The 24,463-nt window shown below is 51.0% G+C and overlaps 1 protein-coding gene across 1 annotated transcript in view; it reads right to left on the bottom strand.

The window, feature by feature from the left end:
• The window catches only part of SHC3 (SHC adaptor protein 3), a 108,734-nt gene extending 92,453 nt beyond the window's left edge, over nt 1-16,281 (bottom strand). The window contains exon 1 of the mRNA XM_038527325.1: nt 15,847-16,281. Coding sequence (XP_038383253.1) covers nt 15,847-16,266 — 420 coding nt within the window. The 5' untranslated portion in view covers nt 16,267-16,281. The remainder of the gene's footprint in view (nt 1-15,846) is intronic.
• Between the last annotated feature and the right edge of the window lie 8,182 nt (nt 16,282-24,463).

Genomic DNA, 24,463 nt, shown 5'->3' with positions numbered 1-24,463 from the left:
CCATCAAAGATAAGACACCGAGGAAGAGCCATCCCAACCTCAGGCAGCAGCGTTCCTTAGCCCACGAACATACTTTCTGTGTTCTGCGTCCACGGAGCCCGCACCTCTGTGCGTGGAGCCTCCTTCTGTTGGACAATGTCTCAGTGCTTGGTCCGGACAACGTAAGGAAGTCTCGTTGCCAAGACTCAAAACCAAGAACATTTAAACCTTTACAGACTCTGCCATTGTCCTCCCTTCCTCCTTGTCAATTCCCTAAGACCTGGCTCGCCTCCAAAATGTCCAGTGAGTGTCCTGGGCCATTGTCCCCAAATCTAATTGCTGGCTCCAGCACCCACTTACATATTGTCATCCAGAGGACTCTGCAGGGCCATGTCTTTATCCCTGTCCACTTTCCTAATGCCTCCATGTAATGGATACAAAATGAATGTTTGTTGAATGCATTCACCAGGGGCCAACCAATGTAGAGATGCTTCCCATACACCCCCTGCCCCCAGGGCTCAGAAGTAGATGGCTTGTAACTCTTCATTTGATCATGCAGGAATCTCATGAGCCATAATTTTCTATTAACTTTTTATTTCATTTATTAGTGCCAATTTGTGCTGCTTCGTGATATGTAACGTATTTGAACGTTCTCTGTGTTTCCCTGAAGTTATTCTGGAATTCAGACACCTGACTGCTCTGGAGGCCTCTCCGCCTAGCTGAATCAGTTTGAGTGACTGACCAGGGTGTGCATTTGCAGGTTTGGAGCAGTGACAGAGAAAGGGAGGATGCTGATCCCAGTGAAGGAAGAAAGGAGCAAAAAAAGATACTATGTTTACAACAAATAGGTCTGTAATCACCTCCAAAAAAAGTTTAAAAAATTTTTTTTCAAGGAAAAACATGTAGACTATAACACCTCTGCTCTAAAATTCAATATCTCCTCTCAGTTTACAGGGGTGCATATCTTTCCCCACCTAGGGCGGCATCCTGGACATCACTGCAGGTAATTCAGTTGGGGCTACGGGTGCATCCCCAAAAAGATCAACAGTTGATTCAATTTTCTTGATTGAATCACCTGCTTAGAGTTTCCCAATGATTTTTTATAATTTTAAGATGAACATAAATTCTGTGAGTTCACCACCTAGTCTCTAAATCTGAATGTTAACTGGCATGTGCCCTCTGAAGTCAAGTATACCATCATTACACAATTCAACACTCACTCAGTGTTTTCACGTGCCCTGCACTGGACACAAAAGTGAACAAGAAAAACCCCTGGCCTCCAACTTCACTCCTCTGTCTCCTGTTCCGTGAAAAGAACGAGACAACAGTTGCTGTTCTGGCACATGACCAAGCCCTGAAAAACGTGCACTTATTTGTGTATTTTGCGTGGCAGTCAGGCATGAGTGGACTCTGGACGCATACAGCCCTAGGTTACACACCCACTTCATGGTGACCACTGTGCGAGCCTTCAGATATTTCTGAGTCCCTATTTCTTCATCTGTAGAATGGGTTGACTTGACTCTGAGAAATACACAAGACGGCGTGGTTAGTTTAAGCCAGCAGCGTTACGCTACAGATCATCGGCTCTGGTGATAGACCCCAGACTCCCAACATCCACTATTCATCCACAGCACGTGCCAGCAATAAGCATTTGCAACTGGCTTTTCGTAAAACTTGCACCAACAGACACACCCGCTCAAAGAAAGGAGCATCTTTCTCCTGCCTCTTTGCCAACTCTGCAGGATGCCATGATAGGTGATTTATTTTTCACTTTGTTATTTATCCGAATATCATAATTTTTACAATGAACTTTGCCACTTCGGAAATTTTATTGACAGAGATTTTATTTTATTGACCATTCAATACCCCGTCTCTTTCGTCTCATCCAGGGCAATGTGGAAGGGTGCAGTCAGAACAGGTGCTGCCCCTTCGCCCTCCTGAGAACCTACTCACTGCACCCCTGTATCCAGAGCACCTTCATCCATCCTCATCTAGATGAACGCCATTTACATTGGGACCTCAGATCCTCCAAGAAGTCACTTAGACTCATTTTATTTAGCATGACTGCATTTTTTTTTTGTGATTACGTTTTATTGAATATAATTCACATGCCATCAGAATTCACCCTTTTGAAGTGTTGAATCCCTGTCATTTTCAGGATATTCATAACAGTCGTGGTCCAACCACCACGACTGTTTAATTCCAGAACATTGTCATAAGAAGCCCGGATGGGGACTCATCAGCAGTCACTCCCCACCCCTAGCTCCTGGCAACCCCTAATCTGCGTCCTGTCTCTGCAGGTGACGGTTCTGGACTTTCCCTATAAGTGGAATCACACAGTATGTGTCTGGCTTCCTCACCAGCCACAATGTTTTCACGGCCCATCAATGCTGTAGCAGGTGTCATCATTTCACGTCTTTTTATAGCTGAATACTAATCCATTGTATGGACCCACCACATTCTGCTTCTCCGTTCACAGCTGGTGGACACCTGAGTTGTTTCCACATCCAGGGATGACGAAGACTTCTGCTGTGAACACCCACAGAGGAGCCTTTGTGTGAACATAGGTTCTCAGTGCTCATGGGCATAGCCCTGCGGGTGGAATCGTGGGTCACGTGGTAACTCTGTTTATACTTTGCAGGAACCGCAGGTTTTCCAAAGCAGCTGCAGTGCTCTACATCCCTGTCACCCATGTAGGAGTTCCAATTCCTGACACCCTTGTTATCACCCGTCTTCTTAATTTTAGCTGACCTAGTGGGCGTGAGGAGGGATCTCATGGTGGTTTCGATTTGCAATTCCCTGATGACGCAGAGCATCTTTTCACATGTTTATGGGCCATCTGTATGTCTTTTTCAGAGAGATGTCTATTCAATTACTTTGCTTATTTTTGAATTGGGTTATTTTTATTGTTATTATTGAAGTGAAGTAGTTCTTTATATATTCTGGATGCCAGTCCCTCATCGGACACACGACTTGCAAATATTTTCTCCCATTCTGTGGTTGTCTTTCTTTCTTCATGATGTCCTTTGAAGCAAAAAAGTTTTTCATCTTGATAACATTCAATTTATCTATTTTTCTTGCTGTTGCCTGTGCTTTTGGGGTCATATTTAAGGAACCATAGCCTAATCTAAGGTCATGAATATTTACCCTTGTGTGTTTTCTATGGGTTTTATGGTTTTAGCTCTTACATTTACGCCTTTGATCCATTTGGAGTTCATTTTTGTAAAATGATGTGAGAAAGGCTCCAACCTCATTCTTTCCCGTGTGGACACCCAGGTGTCCCACACCATCTACTGAAAAGACAATGCTCTGTTGAATGGCCTTGGCACAAAAATCAACATAAATGTAAAGGCTTACTTCTGGTCTCCTAATTCCGTTCCATTGATCTAAGTGTTGATACTTAGGCCAGTAATATATTCCTTTAGATCAGAAAATGTGAGTCCTCTAACTTTGTTCTTCTTCATCAAGATGGGTTTGGCTATTTTGGGCCAAAAATAGTATTTTTGATGTATTTTTAAAATTATTTGGTTCATGATTTAATTAAGCCTGTATTTGATTTGTTTGTTTGTTTATATGGTTAGTCTCTGACATCTTCGCCAGAACGCAGGTGCCAGGACAGCAAAGACCACATCTCTTTTTTTTATTCCCAATTATGTTGTCAGCACCTATACGGGGACTGACACATAATATAAGCTTGGTGCAATTTGTTGAATAAATGAATGAATGACCGAATATTCAATTTTGATCATGATAAATAGAAACAGCCTATATATTCAAAAATGGGACAATGTTGAAGTAAGGTAAAATACATTAATGGGGTAGGATATTACACAACTATTAAAAACCATGCCTTCCAATAATATTTAATGATCTGGAGAAATCACTAAGCCTGATTCTCAATTTTGCATAAATGAAAATAAAGGATGAAAAAAGTCATGGAAATTTGAATAGAGGACATCATGGAAGACTGTGATTACAGTGATTTTTTTTAATATTTTATTTTTATTTATTCATGAGAGACATAGAGTCAGAGACACAGGTAGAGGGAAAAGCAGGCTCCCTGCAGGGAGCCCAATGTGGGACTTGATCCCAGGACCCCAGGATCATGACCTGAGCTGAAGGCAGATGCTCAACCGCTGAGCCACCCAAGCGTCCCTACAGTTGATTTTAATTTTTTCTTTCACTTTTCTCTATTTTCGATTTTTTTCTGCAATTAGTATTGCTCGCATAAAAGGAAACTAAGCCTTGTTAACTAAAAGTATCCACAGGCATCCTGTTGTGCATGGACACCTGGATTTACAGTGAAAGTCAGTGACACCCACACTGGGATTTTGTTGTTCGTGAAGCTGCCCTCTAGTGAGTTGAATGGTTTCAGAGTCTATCGGGGAGGGGGCCACATGTGGGGAATTGTTCTCTGAGAAATCAGCGCAGAAGCTGGGGGGTGTAAAAATCAGTATAAACAAGCCCCTGCCCCAGTCTCATCTATGACATCACCCAGCAACCTGTGAGGACCCAAGCCCGGTGCGGGTTGTGAACTTCATCTCTTCCAAATCCCCAGTGGGGACCAGGGCACCTGAGCAGGTGCTACTACCCACCCCATCAGAGCTCAAATGTCATCAACCTACAGAATGTGGCAAGTTTAGGTTCAAGCCAAATTCAGCCTAGTATTGCTCTGGAATAATTAGAGGTTCCAAAGTGACTTGGTCTAGGACACTTACTTGCTATTACTGTTTATATATATATTTGAGAAAAGGCTAACTCTAGATCTCATTAATTTTCCTAATCTACTTTATATAGGATCATAGATCATTAAAGGTATATACTTATAAAATGTCCGTAAAAATAGCCTTAATTTTTAAAAAAATTACTATTCACGCTAAAGGATCGGCCACACCTAACAACACCAATTTGGCCAATATTGTTACGTATTTTTTCATTCAACGTAATCAGTGGTGGCAGAAGTCAGAATACTGGAGACCCTGCTGATGGCTGGGGGACGAGGGAGCCCAGCAGGGCCTGGGAATATGCTTTAGATCTTGGTCAGGTGCCTAAGTGGGCATCATCTTCGCATACATGTGCTCACCGAGCTGAACATTTAAGGTTGCATGGTTTACTACAAACTGAATAAAAACATTTTTTTTAAAAAGATCACTGAGGGGCACCTGGGTGACTTCAAGGTGGAGCACCTGCCTTTGGCTCAGGGGGTGATCCCGGGGTCCTGGGATCGAGTCCCACATCAGGCTCCCAGCATGGAGCCTGCTTCTCCCTCTGCCTGTGTCTCTGCCTCTATCTCTGTGTCTCTCAGGAATAAATAAATAAAATCTTTTTTTAAAAACAAAAGATCATTGCTATTAAGAGAGCCCCTGAAATTATTTTATCATTAATGCTCACCTTCTTCTGATACATCACATGTGTTCATTGTACAAAACTTTGGAAAATACTAACAGCATCAAAAAATTAAAATCGTTCATAATCCACCTGCCAGAACAACTCGGCATCATGATAAATGCTGCCTGAAGCCCTGTGACAGTGCGGCTCTGTTCACTGGCTTATAGGGCAGCTGGCAAGCTCTTAACCAACGCCGGTCACCTTGGACCTGACGCCACCAGCTGCGGCCGCACAGACCCACCCACCCTGACCACGTCTGCGGCCCCCACGCGGGCTGCTTCCTCCCAAAGGCTTCCCACCAGCGGCGGGTTGTGCCGAGTCATTCAGTTCCCTCCAAGACAAGCTGGCGCCAGTGGTCCCCTACAGCTGGGAGCCCGAGCGGGGGCCAGGAAGGCCGCTGGTCCCTCAGCCGTTCCCCACCTTGCTGTCTGTACCCCTGCCCCGAGGGCAGGTCCCCGGCCAGGAGGCAGGCTGAGCAGGGCTGCGGCCAGTCTGCTCAGAGGACCGACCTCTCCCACACAGGAGGCCGCGGCCGGCCCTCACTCCCCAGCGCAGCTCTGCGGGGCTCAAGGACCAGAGCCACGGGCGGCCCCAGCCGCCAACAGTCACGGCCCCCGCCAGGCCCGCTCCCAGCTGACCCCACGTCCGACGAGTGACCCGAGGCTCAGAGGTGCCTCAGGGAAGCAGAAGGTGAAGAGCAAAGTGAAGCTGTCCTTGTGGCTGGTGGCCCTGGGCACCTGCTGGAGCTGTGGCGCCCCCCACGGGCTGGGGCCAAGGGGGCGGGGGGGGGGGGCGGGGGGGACAAGTGGGTTGGCCGCTGAAACAGATGACGACCTGCTTTTCGGCTTTCCCGTCTCCTTTGTCGGGTCTCTTCCCGCTCCCGGCCCCGGGAGGAAGCCGGCCCTGCAGGCTCAGCAAACCCTGCGTCCCAGCTTCCTCCTCTCTCCGTCTTTCATCTCGCGGAGAAAATAATATTAACACAAGTGCCATCTAGGCTTTCATCAAAGGAGCCAAGAAGCCTTTGTGAGTGCTGGCTGGTGGCATGTGTCATCCGCCTCACGGACGGCGAGGACGCTGAGTCACAGGGAGGAAGTATGACCAGGGATCAGTTAAAAGGAAGCCACTGTGCTCTGTTTCATCTGAAAATCACAGCAGTGCAATAGGCCGCATCTGCTCTTCAAAGTCAGAGGAGGAGAGGCGAGAAATACTCCAGAAACACACGCCGTTGTCGCCGCTAAAGCCACGTCACAGCTGATGTGGGAAGGACGCAAAGCGCACTGGCTCTTTCTATTCACGCGTGTCCCCATTTACCACCGTGGTCCCTACTCTGACCCGGAACTAGCTGCTTGGTCTTAGAAAATGCCATCTCTCCCCTTGAGCATTGGTTTTCTTCATCCATCCTTCCCCCCAAACTAAGCTGATCTGGGCCCTGCTCTCAGCCTCGGGCTTCTGCTGTGCTGGAGCACACCCTGCACCACAGGCCCTTTGCTCGGACCCGGCCCCGCTCTCCTCGCCCTGAGGAAGCATTCCGTGGGCTGCGCCTGGGCTGGAGAGGCTGAGCTCGGGGCCGGGAGCCGTGGGGGACCTGCGGGACAAGCCCTCGTCCCACTCCTGCCGGCGCTGATCTCTGTCTTCTCCCTTTTCATCCCTGTCCGTCCTGCTGCATTTATCCATGTCATTGATTTTTTTTTCCTATTGATTTTCTGTTTTTCATTTCATTGATTTCTGCCTTTACCTTTGCGATCTCCTTCCCGCTGCCTTCTTTCTATGTATTTTGTTCTCGTTTTGTCGCGTCTTGAGAGACACACTTAGGTTCTTGGTGGGAGAAACGTCCTCTTTTCCACTACAGGCATCTGGTGCCGTAAGCGCCCGCACCCCCCGCTCTGCTCTAGCGCGTCCCACATACTTTGATACGTGGTGCCTTCATTTTCATTCAGTTCTGTGTATTTTTAAATTTCCTCTGAAATGTCTCCTTTGTCCTTTGTTATTTATAGGCATGCTGCCTAATTTCCAAGTGTTTGGAGACTCTCCTGTTGCCTTTCTTCATGAATTTCTGATTTAAATCCATTCTGGATTTCGATCATTTCAGGTTTGCTTGGATGCCTTCCACGGTCCCAGATACGGTCTATCTCATTGACTGTTCCACGGGCACTTGATCCAGTCGCTTATTCTGCTGTGGCTTCGAGGAGCACTTTGTGCGCAACCTGGGCTCCTGCTGGTGGGTGCTGCTGGGTCCCTGTGCCCTTGCTGATCTTTGGCAAGGAGCCTGTCAGTGGCTTGGGCCCTGGTGCCTGCAGGTACATCTGCGCTGGTCTCTGTCACAAGAATGGGCATCTAGGACACCCAGCGCTGCATCCCGCCCTCTCCCCGACTGACTGTACCTCATGAACATCTCTTTCTGTCCATCTCAGCAGGACTCTTCTTCTCTGCTTTAAGTGGCCGCATGTTGCTGCACGGGTTGAGGCAGGGGGATGCACCAGAATTCACACCCACTCCACCCCATCCCCCGTCTGTTACGGGACATTCGCTTTGCCCGACAGGGGCATAATCCCCAGGGCCGATTCCACTAGCTTCTCACTTGCAGTTCTGAGCCCTGGTGGCGGAGGCCGAGGCTGGAGGCCCACAAGAGTCCAGTGGCCCGTAGCAGGTGGTGGGGTGGAGCGTGGGTGGCAGAGGCCAGTCTGCATGGAGCCTTTTAACAACAGAAGTGTAACTCTAAAAATCATTCATAGTGCAGCCTGAAGATCACCAGGAACCAGCCGCAGGGACGCCCTATCCCACTTCCCTGTATCTCAGGCAAACATGAGCTCACCCTCAGTCATGTGGGCTTATGAACTAAGGCCCAGATCACCCTCAGGATGGGACAAAACTCTAAAAATAGGATATACGCCAACCCAAGGCCACACTGCAATTGCACCGAGTTCCTCCTGTGGGAAGAAGAGGGAGTGGAGTCTCCAGACTGGGGTGTGAGCAGATCAGAGAAGCCGAGAAATATTGAGGTCAGGCGACTCTGTCTCAGAGCTCAGAGAAAAGGAGGAGGGGACTCATACCCTAGCAGACCTCGCCTGGTAGGGAGGGAGATCCGCCTGCAAAGTCCACCAGGGGACAGCACCCCACACCGGCCCCTCCAGTACGTGGGGAGCATCCCAACAAGGAAGGGCTGCAGCCTGAGCCACTGACACATGGCGGCTGACATCTCACATCCCTCTGACCTGGGCTGGTCCAGGTAGCCCATTGCCCTCACCCCCAGGCAGACGTCCAACCCACTCCCACCTCCAGTGGGTTTCCTGTCTTGACCCTCCTGCCTGGAGCATCGTCAGCCACCTCCTGCCCACAGGGATGGGGACAGCCTTCCAGGACCTGGACACCCCCTGGCCTCTGTGAGGCCTCGCCGCATGCTCCAGGCCCACTTCACCCTCCCAACGCCGCCGGAACCTTTCTGAACATCAAACTGTGTATTTGCTTCAAATGGAGCATCTTCTGCTCAATAGGATCGTGCACTCCTTTTGGGAAAACAGAACCTGTTTTGAACCTCCTTCACAACCTATGATCCCCTCCAAGGGGGACTGAGGGAGCCCTCAAAACACTTCCTGAGTCCACTATCCCCCCCCCACTCTCTCTTTTTCATAAATCTGAGGCTTTACTTGGAGCCAGGGGCAAGGGGAAATGTTCGTGAGTTCAGCTTTCCGTGTGGAAGTGTCCTGGTGAAATCTGGCTACACAATATTTAACTTCATAATGACCACTTACGGCTCTCATTAAAGCCAATTCTCTTGCCGAAACCCTCCCGTAATTAGCTTTAAAGAGAACTCGTGGGTCTGCTAATCATGCTTTCCATCTACAGAACAGCCTGTGAGGACTCTGGGTGGGCCAGGCACACACGCCTGTTCACAGAAAGAATAATTATCCAGCAATTTTTTTTTAATAAAAGAGAGTCCAAAATGTGCCTCTCTGGAATTACATTCTTAACAGCCGAGTACATGTAAGGGGGCCCCAGGTCACCCCCTTGACCAGTCCCTTTAGCTCTGTCATGTTCCCCGGTGCCCCTCAGATGCCTCACCCCCCACCCCACCCTCCGCCCCTGAGGCTGTGCTCCCAGGGGGGTCTTGGGAAGCACAGGGCAACCACCTTCCCCACAGCTCCAGGACTTAGTGCACACAGAAACCCCCACCAAGGGGTGGCTGACTTCCTAGGGAGCAGGGCCATCTCATTTGTCTTGGGTTCTGGGGGTGGGGGGCAGCAGGAGGCACCTGCTAGGGATGGAAGTGATGAACAAGAAGGCAACCAAAAGCATAGAGCCTGGGGCGCAGGTGGGGAGAATGCGAGCCAAGGCCAGAGATGCGGCTGTTTCGGGGGGAACAAGGTGTTTCCTGTGGCTTTAGGTCTGGTACCCTGGGGTGGGGGGTGACAAGAGAAGGGGCCAGACCATGGGCATCTGTGTCTCCTGACGAGGAGCCAGACAGGCTGCCATCCGCAAAGGCCAGCAGCAGGGAGCGTCCACGCAAGAAGACAAGACACGTGTGTTACAAAGATAAATGATTCCTCGCATTAACAGAAAAAGGTGGAAAATACCAATTTCTCTCACTAGATGCTGAAAAAACCCTTGAAAAAATTCAACAACCATTTCAGAACCTTTTTTTAAAAAAAACTAGGGTTATAAGAAATACTTCTTCGCGTGGGTTGTATCAGTCCTTGGGCTGGGAGGTGCAGCCAGCACATCCAAACTCCGCTGTCCCAGCCCCAGGGCGGTGGATGGGGGCAGGTGAAACCACTAGGCACAGAATGCTCTGGGGGATCTGACCCCCACTCAACATCGGTACCCGTGCATTTTGGGACCCGAGCTACATGTGAGGCCTGTTGAGCATTTACACCCACCATGGGCAGCACGCCATCCATGCAGAGGGCCATCCTCGTGCTCGGTGCCCCCACCTTAAAGACATTTCTTATCCACCGCAGACGTTAAATTACTTTTTTATGCTGAAATCCAAATTTTTATTTCTGTTCTTTACTCAGGAAATACGCACGACTGGCCATTTCTTTCCGGGTCATCTGAAACCATCTCAGTTCTAAATTCAATAATTCTATTTGACTTCATTGGTCCTTGACGATTTTCATTTAAAATGCTGGGCCCTCACCATACTTCCTCTGAATCCACCAAACACCCTGGCCGCAACCAGCCTGCAGACACCTGACCCAGAGCAGCATGGCCCGCATTCCGCGGAGGTGTGAGGGCAGGAGCAGCTACTGCCACCTGCCAGGCCTCCACAGGGCACAACACACCCTCTGCTTCCCACACAGGCATGGGAAGGTCCAGAGAGGCTGACCTCTGGAGCCCTGCACTCCAAGGGGACTGAGGATGGTTGGCGTCTGGTGTTGGGGACCCAGCCAGGCCACCTTGCTGGGCCGCTTCTCTGCACCAAGTCACCACATCCAAGCACACCCTTCGAGATGAGCCTATTGGCTGGAAAGCGAGCCTCTTACGTGGGTTTGCACGTTCACTGTCCGCCCACATTCTCTGTTATGGGACTTTGTTTAAATAACATTTTTCATGCATTCCTCATCAATAAGACATAAACTCAATGATAAAACACAGTGGGGAAGTAGAGAAGAAAGAAGTCTGTGCTTTATAAGATTAAAGTGTGATCAATTGCTTATCTTTCACAGAATTATTTTCTCTCAAACACAAATATGAAAAAATGAATGAGATAATCAGGTATTTCTGGAAATATGACATCTAGTATTTTCTAATAAGAAAGAAAAGTCATCTCTGCGCAAAGTTATCACACATCTACCGGTGCGATGTGTGCATACGTGTGTGCATGTGCATATGGATCACTATGTGTGCTGTATATGTACGTGTGTGCATGTGTGTGTGGTGAGTGTGCTATCTGGTATACACACATTTAACACATTTGCTATTCTGTGTCACATAAAAAGAGAGATGATACATTTCCCAGATTAAACTAATAATTTTGCCCATTAATCTCAAAAGAATTTCTTAAACTGTTTTCCAAACCATTTGGATAATATTTACACGTAAGCCACCCCTATGATGAGATTTTTTCAATGATTATTTTTGAAAAACCAACTTTCAAAGTTCTACTTCACATCAAAGCAGAATTTTGTTCATCTAGAACTAAAACAAAATTCAATCAATCCCACCATGATGGGACGCCTGGGTGGCTCAGCAGTTGAGCATCTGCCTTTAGCTCAGGGCATGATCTGGGGGGTCCTGGGATCAAGTCCCACATCGGGCTCCCCACAGGGAGCCTGCTTCTCCCACTGCCTGTGCCTCTGCCTCTCTCTGTGTCCCTCATGAACAAATAAATAAAATCTTTAAAAAAGAAAATCCCACCATGATAATGTATCCTGGCTATACTTGAGATAAGTTTGCGATGACCTTTGCTCACGGTATCACAGGAGCACAGTGCTAAGATACAGAAGATTTAGGGTATGTTTACAGACACTGAGGCAAGTGGAAAAAAATACCAATTTTGAATAAGTGTTACAGTAAGTGCAGTGTATAAAGACCATCTATCAGGAACAATAGAACATTTATAAATAAAGCGAATAATTTATACCACCCTAAATATCACCAGATTCACAAATGGGAGGAACAAAATAGTCTTAAAAAGAATTCTTGTAAACACAAGGCCTCGTTCCAAAAGAACAGTCGGCATCTGAGGTGAAAAGTCTGTAGCTCTCCGACAGTTAGAGCCCCCAGCCTGTGGGCAAGAGCAGCCGGCAATCTGTGCGCAGAGGGTGAGCAGTGAGCATGAGGGTGAGCAGTGAGCATCTGAGGGCGCTGCTCCCAGCTCGGCTAGGCTCCTTGTTCTTGCCATGGGCCCTGGGGGCGGATCCTAAATGTGGTCACCTCTTTGCCGGTGTCACATACTATAAGGAAGAGCCCTTCTTCTGGGGACCCGGGGGGCCAGCGGCACCCATTATCTCCACCTATGGTGTGGCCTGGGGGGGCGGGTGGTCAGGGCTGAAATTTCAAGGGCCTGCCGGTCTGCAGACGGCTCTCCTACCTCGGCCAGCGGCTCTCCTATGAACAGACCCCCGACCCATCCATACCTGTCTCTCCTTCCCAAGCCACCCCCTCTGCAGGCCTGTGCATGGAGCACCCCCACATGGCGCTCAGGCCCCACTGAGGACTGGTGGCGGCCTCCACGGGCACTCGGGTGCAGCCGGCTTGGACTTTCAGGAAGAGAATTTCAAGGTGGGCAGCTGCATAATCAATACAATTTCGATGGGCCTTCCATGTCCAAATGTGGTTTTGAGATGGAATCATCATGAGAATATTCATCATTCTCTGCGGTCAGGCAGGCCCCATGAGTAAGGGGCAGGCGGGGCTGGGTAGGGGGCTCGGGACCGGGCTCTGAGAGATCCCCGATGTGGAGAAATGCAGAGGTGCGTGCAAAACCAGAGCCGAAGGAACATAAGGAGACCCCCTCCTTTGTCCTAAACGTCATAGACGAGTTATTCTCATGAAAACTACAAACTGACCACTGCACCTACCCAAACTCCAACAGAGAAGTAATCAGTAGTGACCTCAAGAAGATTTAAGTTCCTTGGTCAGTGTTCTATAAAAGACTGTCCCTAAAAGCCCTCTGGGGCCACCCATTCGGGACTCCGCTCACTTTCGCTCCTTTCTGTTCTCACCTGCACTTAAACGTTCACTTCACCCTTTGGTGTCTGCGGGATTCACTCTTTGACTCAGAGAGATAAGAACCCTGCGACCCTTGGAGGGTCTGGACATCCAGACCATTGCAGACCTGGAAGCCGCGTGGGGGGAGCCCCAAACTCTGGTGCTGTGGCAGCAGCAGCCTCGCTGACAGCACCCAGGACAAATTAGACACACTGAGCTCTGAATCCTCCTGTTGCTCAGGAGCCTTCTCCGTCTTCAAATTTCATATCCTTCATTAATTAGGATTACAACCTGCTGTTCGCAGAGTCTGAGGTCTCCTAGGTGAGCAAACCTCACCAGACTCCTGCACTTCACAGTTTCCACTCCCATGTAAGCAGATGGCATTGAAATATTTTTGAATAACAAATCTTGTATAGTGCCCTAGCAGGTACTGCTACGAGGGGGATAACCGATAATCATAGAGCATATGAAGTTTCCAGGAAATAGGAAAACATTGGGGTGGGAGGTGGAGGTTCCTCAACTTACAAATAAATTTAAATCCAAGAGAATAATGAGTTCTTCCCCCAACCCTGAGCCTGTAGATTGACAACTGATGTACAGTCATGTAATCAACATATCCTCTCTCTCTCTCTTTCTCTCTACCAGAGACCTTTAAAACCAAGATACTGATAAAACTATTCTCAGATCAGTGCAAGAGGGTTTGTTTTTTGGTTTTGTTTGGTTTTTCCTTGTTTTTGTTTTAGATGTGATTTTTCAAGAAAATGAGCCTGTGATGTTCAACTCCACACGGGCCACGGGGAAATGTGCACCAACAGAGGGCCACGTGATGACGTGAATGGAGCGTGGGCACAAGACACGGTCTATAGCATCTGATCTCCCCTGGTTGTGTGCTTCCAAACTTCTCCAGGGACACCTGAGCTTGTGTTCACATGACTGAGCGTGAACCAGGCCACGGCACCCAGCACTAGCCAGGCTTGCTATGTGCCCCTAACGTGCTGCCACCATTCATCTGAGACCCAGTTAAGTGGCCCCCAAACCCAGAGGCTCGGGGACCCCCAGCTTCCACCCGGCTGAGCTCTGCTGCTCCTGCGGTTCAGAACCTCACATCGGCGGGATGGCCCACAGCGCTGGCCTGCTTGGCTATGCTCGTCCGAATTCAATCACAACTGACCTTTCGAACTGCATGTCTGCCTTCTTCAGAAAGCAAGAGCAAAGCTCTAAGCCAAGGGAATGATTTTTTTTTTTTTAAGAAAAACTTTAAAGGCATAAGTTTGAGAATTCTCCCTCCATTTGAAAACTACCTCCTATGCTCAACATGACAGGCATAGAGAGCTTTGCCAAAGTCTATTTTAAACGTAGGCTCTTTTTCTGGTGGGTTTTTTTTTTTTTTTTTTTTGAGATAGCAATTATATTAGCACACTATAAGTAATACACTCCAGTGTCACAGTTTCACCTCAAAGTTGTCAAGGTTTTTTTGGTTTGGTTTGGTTTTGTGGTTTTTTGTTTTTTTTTTTTTTAATTCTTTCTGGTTTGGCTCCTGGTTATATAATGTAAAGACAGACTACAGGAAGAATATTCACTTTCTTCTATAATAAACTCAGGCAGACGTGCATATTTTATGCTGAGCTGCATCCCTTCTGTAAAATAAATTAATCCATTTTCAGAAGGTGAGATGAAGAACCCATGAGAAAACAACCTCCGAAGGATGAGAGGCCCCATTTTTAACACGAAGGATCACATCCCTTTGTCAGGAGTGTTTAGACAGTTCAAGATAATCCACAGTTAAGTGCTTCCTTGAATATTTTGGTGCCCAAACTGCCAAGATACAACATTTTACCTGGGGATGTGTCTGCTGAATTTCTAACCTGAGTCTGTAGCCGATATGTGGAGGCTAGACGTCCTGCAGGCTTCTCGGAGTGTTTGAACAACATCGTGGAGATTGTGCGTGTGTGTGTATGTGTGTGTCTCATTTCTTTTTAAACAAATAGCCATGCCTTGGAGAGACCTGACAAATCATGCAGCTTCCACCCCTTCCCCCTGTCAGGCGGACATCTGCCCGGCAGCAAGGCGCAGCGACAGCCCACCTCTGTCCAACAGGCAGGACAGGAGCATGTGGAAGGCCGGTGGATGGGTGCTGGGTCCTGGCTCTTGAAACACCACAAAATATTTGTATAAGGGAGGAATCGTATGGACCCTATTGGGCACGATTGTATAATTCTTTGTGTTGGAGGAAAAAAAATCTGCTTTGCAGCCGGCAGCTCCGGGCCCATATTCAGCCCCTTTTAGCCCATTTAAATGGAAGGCTACAGCCTCAGGGAAAAACAGTCCCCAATTCTGCTGTGATTGCCTGAACCCAAAGCCTTAGGTATGGAAGGAAAGGCAGGCGCCCACGAAAACCTTGCTGGGTAAGAAAGTGCCCCCCCACTTACATAAAGCAAGCCAGCATTTGGCCTGCACCTGCTGGGAGCTGCGGAACCGAAACCGCCCACCCTGCCTCTTGGGGCAGACACGGCAGAAGTAGTGGCACTGCCGGCATCTGTCGGGGCAGGGCTGTCCGGCTCTCCCCAGCGTGTTCCCGGCATCGGCCTGATGCCCACTTCCCGGGGACAGGGGCCGGTGCCCAGAGGGACCCCCCGCCCCCACCCCACCCCCGGCCCCGGCCCCGCGCGCGGCCGGAGCGGAGCAGCCCAGAAGGCAGGCCAGGCCGGAGCGCGGGCCCCCGGGCGTCAGCCTCCCCGCCGTGCGCCCCCGGCCTCCGCGGCGCCCCTCCCGGCCCGCGCCCCTCCCGGCCCGCGCCCCTCCCGCGCCCGCGCCCGCGCCCGCACCCACCTTGACGACGTAGGTGACTCCGGCCCCCAGCACCTGGTCGCTGGCGTGCGGGGCGCGCGGCGGCGGCGGGTCGCCGGGCCGGCCCTTCCTGGCGGCGCGCATGGCCGGGGCGCCGGGGCCGTCCGGGGCGGCCAGGCTGGGCGCGCTGCAGCTGCCCGAGAGCCGCGCGCCCGCCCGCGCCCTGGCCGCCGAGCGCCCGCGGAGGCCCGAGCTGGAGAGTTTCAGGTGGGACACCTTGTGGAGCAGGTGGCCCAGGCTGCCCGGCCCATCGTCTCCGGACACCAGGTAGGGGGCCGCCGCCGGGGCCGCGCGCGCCGCCGAGACCTTGCCGCCGCCGCTCACCGACAGGTTGTGCAGAAGGTCGTCGACCGATGTCACCGAGTCATTCCTGAAGCGGTTGTACTTGGTGCGTGGAAGCATGCCCCTCCGTGGGCCGGCCGCATCCGCGCGGGCGCTGCAGGGGCGAGCGCGGCCCCGGGGCACGGCGGGGGGCGGCCGGCGGGGGCGGCGGGGGCCGCGGCGGGGCTCCGCGGGACCGGGCTCCGCCGCGCCGCCTGCCCGCTAGCGGCCCGCGCAGCCCCGGCCGCGCAGCCCCGGCCCCGCGCTCCGCCGAGGGTGGCTCGCGGGCGCCGCTCCGGGCATCGCCTCCGAAGGGGAGCGCCCGGCCGCGGGCTGCGGGCGGCGGGCTGCGCGCTGCGCGAGCGTGACTCACTCCGAGGAGACCCTTCTCAACAAAGGCCCGGGAGCACTGCGGAGCACTTCCTGTAGCGCACACTCGCACACTCACACACACGCGCGCGGAGGAAAGAAAGAGAGAAAGAAAAAGAAAGAGGAGAAAAGAGGGGGAAAATACCGACACCCACGGACAGCACACTAGAGCCAATCAATTCTCAAACTGCCTTTTCTACCTTCCCAGACATTTCCTTCCAACCTCTGGCTCCGCGCCTCCCCATCCCCCGACTCAGCGCTGAGACACAGGTGAGTCCAGGCCCTTCGGACGGTCAGACGAACTTTCTGCAACCCCCTCTTCGGCGCTGGGGCTTCCCGTCCCCCGCTTCAGCCCTCCCGGGAGCCCCTAGGTGTCTGACAGCCGTGCCTTAAAATGTGACGAAGGCATTTTAAGAATAAGATCTTCCGCGGATCCTCATGAATCCGGATTTGGAAAGCAGCTGAAATTGGTAAATAGCCAAAAATTAAAAATTAAAAACAAAAAAACCCACAAAGGAAAACAAAACCAGCAAAGAAAAGAGTATTTACTCCCAGGTGAACATAAAATACCAGTCTCCTGGGTTTTTCTTTTCTCTTTTCAAGTCAACAGAGCAGCCATGACAAGTGTCTTTGTGGCAATGCAGTTCCTCCGGGAAAAAAAAAAAAAAAAAAAAAAAGGAAGGAAGGAAGGAAGGAAGAAAAAGGAAAAAGAAAGACAGAAAGATCTGCACAGAGCCAGTGAGGATGTGTTCCCTGCTAAGGACAACAGCCTTTCTCAGTTGGGGTTAGGTTGAAAACCTACTTCCAAAAAAGAAGAGGACTTCTCTGAGGAATGGCAGCCGGCTCCAGAAATCCATTCCAAAAAGGGGGCTGGGCTTGAGGCTTTATCCCAAATGAATGTGCTCAAAGTCTGGAAAGATGCCTACCAAACGCTACAAATACATTTCAATGTCCCTTCTGTTGCTGCTTTGCTGCCCTGCATTAAGGAAGAAAAAAAAAATGCAGCTGCTCTGGTTACACAGCAAATCCGTTTCAGGAGTCAGACTCGGCTGCAAGGGACAGGCGCAGGCCTCCTTCCTCTCAGTTAGGAGAACAGGGCGTTGGCGGCCCCCAGAAGGTCCACAGAGACTCGAGCCCCCTAAGCCCTGACGCCCCAGGCTCCGCGGGTCTCGCCCCGCGTGGAGATATCCCACCTGACACAGACAAACCTCCCTGTGCGAATTGCCAGGCAACTCTGCGCAAGCAGATGAATTTACCTCTAGCACCCTGCCTTCCCACACCCACGGCTAGGCGTGTGCCACACGAGGCACCCAGCCCCTCGGAGCTCTATGGACCAGGTGAAGGGAGGGCGGCTCCCGGCAGGCAGGTAAGGCCCGCCCGCCGGGATGCAGGGGCGCAGGGCCGCAGCCGCTCCCCTCCCTGGGCTCAGGCCTGGCGGAGCAGCCGCAGGCTCTCATTCCTGCCTTTCCCCTTGCTCGCTTAGCAACAGCAAGTGCACACCCCATCGACGATGGTGATGGTTAGTTAGCAGAGCCCCCCCCAAATCTGAAGCCAAAAAAATGCCCTATCATTCCCAAACCCCGCTCTTCATTAGAAGCAGACAAAAACAGCAAAATGTGAATGAGAGGCTGTTTGTGTGAATGGAAGGGCTAGCAGCGAGCCAGCGATTCTGTGAATGAAGCCGGGCCCTGCAGCCGGTGCCAGGCAATCCCCTGGCTCTGGCGGCCTCAGCCAATGAGCAGCCGCCCCGATGACTCATTGAAAAAGGCTTGCTCAATAGTGGAAGATTCCATTTCAATCAAAGGCGGGATCTTTATTCCAACGGCAGTGTGGGAAAAAAAAAAAAAAAAAAAGCCAGCCTGATTACAAAATGCATGGAGGAAGGCACCATTGTCATGGAGAGCGGAAAAACTAGTTTCTCAAGAAAATTCAAGAACCGTTGGTCAGCTCCCAGGGTGACCAGGACTGCCTCTGTCGGAGGTGAGCTGTGCCCCCAAAACTTTCATTCAGCAGTTCATTTACAAGCAAGAAGCAACCATGAATGTGCCACTCGGTTCAGCATTTATCATGAATGTACAGCAAACGCACATTCAAACCTTAGGCATCTCGCCCTTGATTCTTTTTGTGAAAGGATCATCGAACATGCGTGCACGTTCTGAGTCTCCAAGGAGGAGGGGAAAAAAATCCAAAGCTACCCAGTTAACCCTTTAGCCAACAGGAGATTTTTATTCATTTTATTATGATGAGCCAAGTGGAGGAAAATTGGCTATTTTAAAATAATCATAGTAATAGAAATTTACTGCATGTGAGAAGATCTGCCATCAAAGAGAGTAGTTAATATTCCAGGGATGCAATAGAAAGCTAAGCCCTCATTTTGTGGGAAGATGACAGCAAGGGGCAACAAGAAAGAAGCTGCAAACCCAGCCGGAAACCCAAGCCCTGCTGTGTCCAGGGCCCTTACCCGGCCGGTCCTGCATGTTTTAGGCACTGTCAGGCTGAAAGCGTGGGGAGACGGAGGACACACAAAGTGTTCACAGTCCGGTGGCACAGAAGGAAAGAGGGAAGGAAGCCACTATACAATCAGCCTTCAGGATGCCTGGGGTCGTAGTCGACAGTAGCCTTTGCAGAATATTGTGGTTTCTCTTTTTAAACCTATTAATTTAAAAGTGTATTGGTTTTCCATTGATGTCATCATCACCAGATCAGTGGTTTAAAATGCCCCAGCTGTATTACCCGCCAGTGCTGCAGGCAGAAGTCTGACGTAGATCGCCAGGGATGGAGTCAAGGGCTGGTGGCAGTGCGTTCCTTCTGGAGTTTCTAGGGGACAACATCTCTCCCTATCTCTTCCTGCTTCCAGAGGCTGCTCTGGGTCATGAGCTGAGCCCTGGGGACGGTGGGAAGGTTTCATTCTACCCCCAGAGGCAGATAATCTGACATTCACATCATAACCCAGTATGCTATGCAACAATTTAAATATGAGTAGGACATAAAACCCCTGCAGAAGGGAGCCTGCTGAGCTTGGCAGTGGGATGTCAGGGGTGACCTCAGTGAGGGTGACTGGGAAGCTGAATTCTGAGGGGTTTCTGGGATCTTCCAGGTACATGGAGGTGAACAGACACTTCAGCAAGAGAGGCTGTGTGGGGAGCAGCCCAAGGCCTGCACGACTCAGCGTTTCCAGAACCCTGTGTAGGAGGCTGGGTTGGGGCAATGTTGAAAGGCCAGGCTGCTAAGATGGCCGGACCTGGAGGGTGTAGGAATAACCCATGTCTCCCTCTCAATGCCCGGGGAATGAGACTGTGCAGTGCGGTCAGGTTTGTATTTTATGTGGACGCCTCGAACAGTAATGTGGGGTGCTCTGGGGAGTTGAAAGGATAGCAGATATCAGTACAAGCAAAACATGATGGGATCTTGAAGGAAGGCAGCGGTGGTAGGCTGGACAGGAGGGGATGGGCTCCAGATACAGTGAGAAGGTTAAACAATCTGCATGTCGAGGTTGGGTGAGGGCAGGTGAGCAGCTTGGCTTGTCTGGAGGCAGGGCTGACATAGAATTTGGATGCCAGCTTTTCCGTGGTAAGCAGGGAAGGCCACAGGATGGAGCAGAGGGAGAGGTGGCCCTGCAGAGCTCCCTCCTGGCTCCCTCCATCCTCACTCATCCTCACTCATCCTCACTCATCCTCTTTCATCCTCACTCAGCATCCTCAGCCAAGCACCCCTGTAGCTGAGCTCCTGAAGGGGTGAGCCGTAGAGACCACCCGCCCCCAGAGGCAGGGAGGAAGATGCTCTGGAGGAGTCCACACAGGGAACAAGATGCAGAGCAAAGGCCACGCTTCTGACTGGGACAGTGAGGTTGATCAAGTCTCATCCATCGGGATGCAGAGCACAGGTGGAGGAAGGTGAGGGCTGGGTTCTGGATGCATCCACAGAGAGCTGCCCCGTGCTTAGGAGTGGAAGTTGAAGATTATTGGTATGCAGGGGACATTGCACTCTTTGATGATGGGTGAACACTCAGGGAAGAAGAGGGACAAGGAAGGATCCCAAGGACATGCCAGGCTTCCAGGATGGGAGCTGAGAAAAAATTACCAGGAGTTGGAGGCACCTGGGGAAGCCTGGTTGGATGGACACCCAGTGTCTTAGTTCGGCTGCTATCACAAAATGTATAGACCAGGCAACTTTAACAATAAACATTTATTCTTCCCAGTTCTGGAGGATGGGAGTCCAAGACCAAGGCTCCAGCAGACTGGTGTCTGGAGAAAGCCCCTCCTGGTTTCTTGGCGGCTGTCTTCTCAGGTGTCCTCAGAGGTGGCTGATGGGCAAGTAGGCTCTGGGGAGTCCTCTTATAAGGGTACTAATCCCATACCTGGGAGGGCCCTCAGGACCTACTCACCTCCCAAAGGTCTCGCTTCCTCACACCATCACATTGGGGCCTAGGTTTCAACATATGAACAAGAGCACTAGCAGCAATTGTAATTCCGTAGAGCATCCCATGCCGAGCCGTGTAACCTGTTACGCCCGTCAGCTTCCGTGGCCTGTGAGGTAGCATTTACATCCCATTCTGCACACAGAGAAACCGGGAATCAGAGGGTTTATGATGTATGCCAGGGCCACACAGGGTTAGGAACTGGCCGGTCTGCCTGACTTCAAATCCACGTTTATGGCCACAACCTCACCCAATTCAGAGAGCTTGAGTCAGGTATGTACTGAGAACCATGACACTTCAACAAGGAGAGCAGAGGGGAAACTGCTTAGGTCACAGAATGGTGCCAACCACATAAAAGATGAGGAAATGGATAAAAATAAAATGCTTTCCAGAAGGTGGAGTGAAATGCAAGGGAAGATCTGAGGCCATGGCTTGAGGCACAGCAGCGAATGTAGAGTGGGTGAAAGAAGAAAGAGGGGTGCATTTGGGGGGAGAGCAGGATGGGAGAGGTGGAGACCCAGGGAAGGGGGAGGGCAGGAGGGAGGGCAGAACTGTCACCCTGGGGCAGGTAGAGACAGAGGAACTGGAGAGCTGATCATCGATCATTGGGGTTGAGTAGGAGACAGGTATCCTAAGGACGAGATCTGGGTAGACAGACCTTTCCAGAGACGGGGTTGAGGGAGTCCCAAGGACGGTGGCACACCGGGGTTTCCTGACTTCTACCTTACTATCTCACTAAGAGTTCTTACAGAAGCCATTCCCACCTTTGAGGCTGATGGAGGACAATCCAGTCTCTGGAGCCAGTGCAATTCCAGCTGGAATTTTGGAGGAGGGACTGCCAGGGAGAGCCGATGGAAAGGCAGAACCAGTGACGGGAGGGAGCGGGGAAGAAATGCCCTGTCCCTGTCTCCTGCTCTCCCATCTCCTGTAGGTGCCCTCTATTGGCCAAACTCATGGGAAGCCAGAGGTGCAGGAGCCTGGCAGTGATGAGTGATGGAGGGCGAGCTGGGCAGGGCAAGAGGAGCTGGGCCAGAGTTATGCTTGATTTGGATGTTACACCTGATTTTCTCTGCAACATGAAAGCGAAGTTTGTACTTAAAAAGTGAGAAGGGTCCATTTCAATAAGGAATTTGAGTTGAGGCGGAATGGTTAATGCCTGCCGAGGGGAACAGGGGACGCTGCCAACCACGAGGAACAGGAAGGTTGCTGCAGGCATATGTGCCCCCTCCCCATGACTCTGTGGCATCCCTCAGTGCACAGGGCTGCTTTTCTCTGTGTCCATCTGCTGCATATGAACTGGGAAGAAAGTGAATCATTAGATGGAGACTCATCAAAGGTGCAGGTGGGGGAGGGAGGGCAAGAGGAAGGCAGGCTAACAGGCAGGCAATAGGCTGGAGCAAGGAAGGACAGAGATGGAAATGGCCACTGTAGGAGGACCACATGCAGGCCCAGTGGTCTTGAGGACCTGGGGAGGTGGCAGCCTGGATTCTTGGGGATGCACATCCCAGGGAAGTGGATGGGAGCAGGAGGTCCATGGAGATGCCCCTTAGGCATAGGTGGGGAAAGGGAGCAACCACAACAGAGGGCGGGGAAGGGGTGGGTTCAACTTCACGAAAGCCAGAGGTTGGGGCCATCCTGTGAGGAGGCTGGGAACAGAAGTTTATTGCTGACGACAGCGTGGGAAGAGGTGGATAGCTGGACACCCGGGAGAGACAGAATGAGAGCAGGGGACATTCAGATGGGAAAAAACACGAGCCACACGTAGAACTAGTAGAGGGGTTGGGCACCAGGCCTGGGGGGCGGGGGAGCCTGAGGTGGCAGATGTGCTCTCTGCAGGGATCCCAAGGTGTGCACTCTCAAATTCTGAGTGTAGGAAGGTTCGTGGGATGAGATGACTCTGTAACAGGTCCCCTGACAGTGGAAACCTGGTGCCAAAACGGTTGAACCCAACAGTTCAGCACTACGGACAGTTCCCCAAGTCCTATCCCAGGGGCAGGCCTGCACGGGGCTGGCTCCCCGAAAGCTCTCCACAAGAGGTGTCAGCACCTCTCCACAAGTGCTGTTTCCTTACTTCTAAGGCCCAGATGTTGTCCCTCCATCCAGGCCCCTCCAGCCGCCCACAACCATGTGAGCAATGGGGTGAGAGCCACTCAACCTGCATCCTTAGTGATCCCACTGCCCTGCTCCTTGCTGTTCAGGCCTTGGGCTGAGAGCCCTATATGTAGGCCCATCCAATCTCGATGACCCCATCCTGTAAGTCGTACCCATTGGACAGGTGAGGAGGACACTGAAGCCAGGGGAGGTTGAGTGACTTTACAAGGTGACCCGGCTAGTGGGTGGCCAAGCAGGAATTCATACACAGCCAGCCTGACCCCAGCACCCTATAAGCACAATCACACAAGGAGACAGGGGAATCCTTATTCCAGTCCCGCCCCTGCTCAGTTCCCCTCTGTGGAAGGAGAACGAGACACAACTAGCACCTTCTTGTACCGTTGCCATGGTGACCGGGCAGCAAACCACAAGTGCCAGGCAGGGCTAGCATGAGGGGTTTTTATTATTGCCGAGGTAAGAGGGGCCGGTATCTACTGTGCACACAGAGAGGGGAAGAAGTAAACTGTGGGAAAGCTGTGGATGTGCTGGCCCGGGTGGGGAAGATGGAGCAGGAAGGGGAAGGATTTTTGTGCACTCTGAGAACAGACTCTGCAGGAAGCAAACCAGTTCTTGCTTCAAAGAGAGGAGTCCAAGGGGGCGAGGCTGGGGGGTGGGAGAAACAGGGAGAGAGCTGCCAGGCCAGGACCAGCACTCGAAGGAAAGTCTGGGAGGCCACAGCGGGCCAGAGACAGTTGCTGGATTAAAATATGTGAGAGCCTTACTTCACTTGTAGAATAAATTGTAGCTTTTCCTGAAGGATTAATTCATTCAGAAAAATTTTAGTGGATTCTGTATTCCCATCAATTCCTTGACCAAATGCATGTCAAGGTTTACATGGAAACCAATTTGTGCTCACTCTTCCTCAAAAGGATATTTTTAGAGACATCTCATTTTATCATATGATCTTCACAAATGCATTTCATGGCTGAATAATGTTCTGTGGAGTCGAGAAAATGTCATTTCCTCAGGCTCCCCTATCCATGGACACTTTGATTGTTTCTAGTATATGAATGTTGTAAACAGTGCCATGATGGAAGCCTTTGGACATCCGGCTTCTTTTGTTTCACTGAATGGTTTCCCAGTAGAAACCACAAGGGAATACAGATTTCTCAGCTCTTGTCTGCCAAGTGGCTTCCTTGAGGTTCCCTATGGGGTTTCACTGCCGGCAGCGATCAGTAGGAGCACACCAGGTTCATGGCAGCCGCGCCAGCTTTGGGTTTTACTGTTTTGCAAATGGCTCCTCGAGGCTTTGGGTCTAGGTTGGTGGAGAGAGTGCCAGACTTTTACCTTCAATTGACTGATTTGCTCTGAACCTAAGTGGTGAGATATGCCCAGACCTTG

Source organism: Canis lupus, chromosome 1 (assembly GCF_011100685.1).
Source record: "Canis lupus familiaris isolate Mischka breed German Shepherd chromosome 1, alternate assembly UU_Cfam_GSD_1.0, whole genome shotgun sequence".
Lineage (NCBI taxonomy): Eukaryota > Metazoa > Chordata > Mammalia > Carnivora > Canidae > Canis > Canis lupus.
Note: the sequence above shows the minus strand (reverse complement) of the source record. Positions and strands in the feature narration are given on the sequence as shown.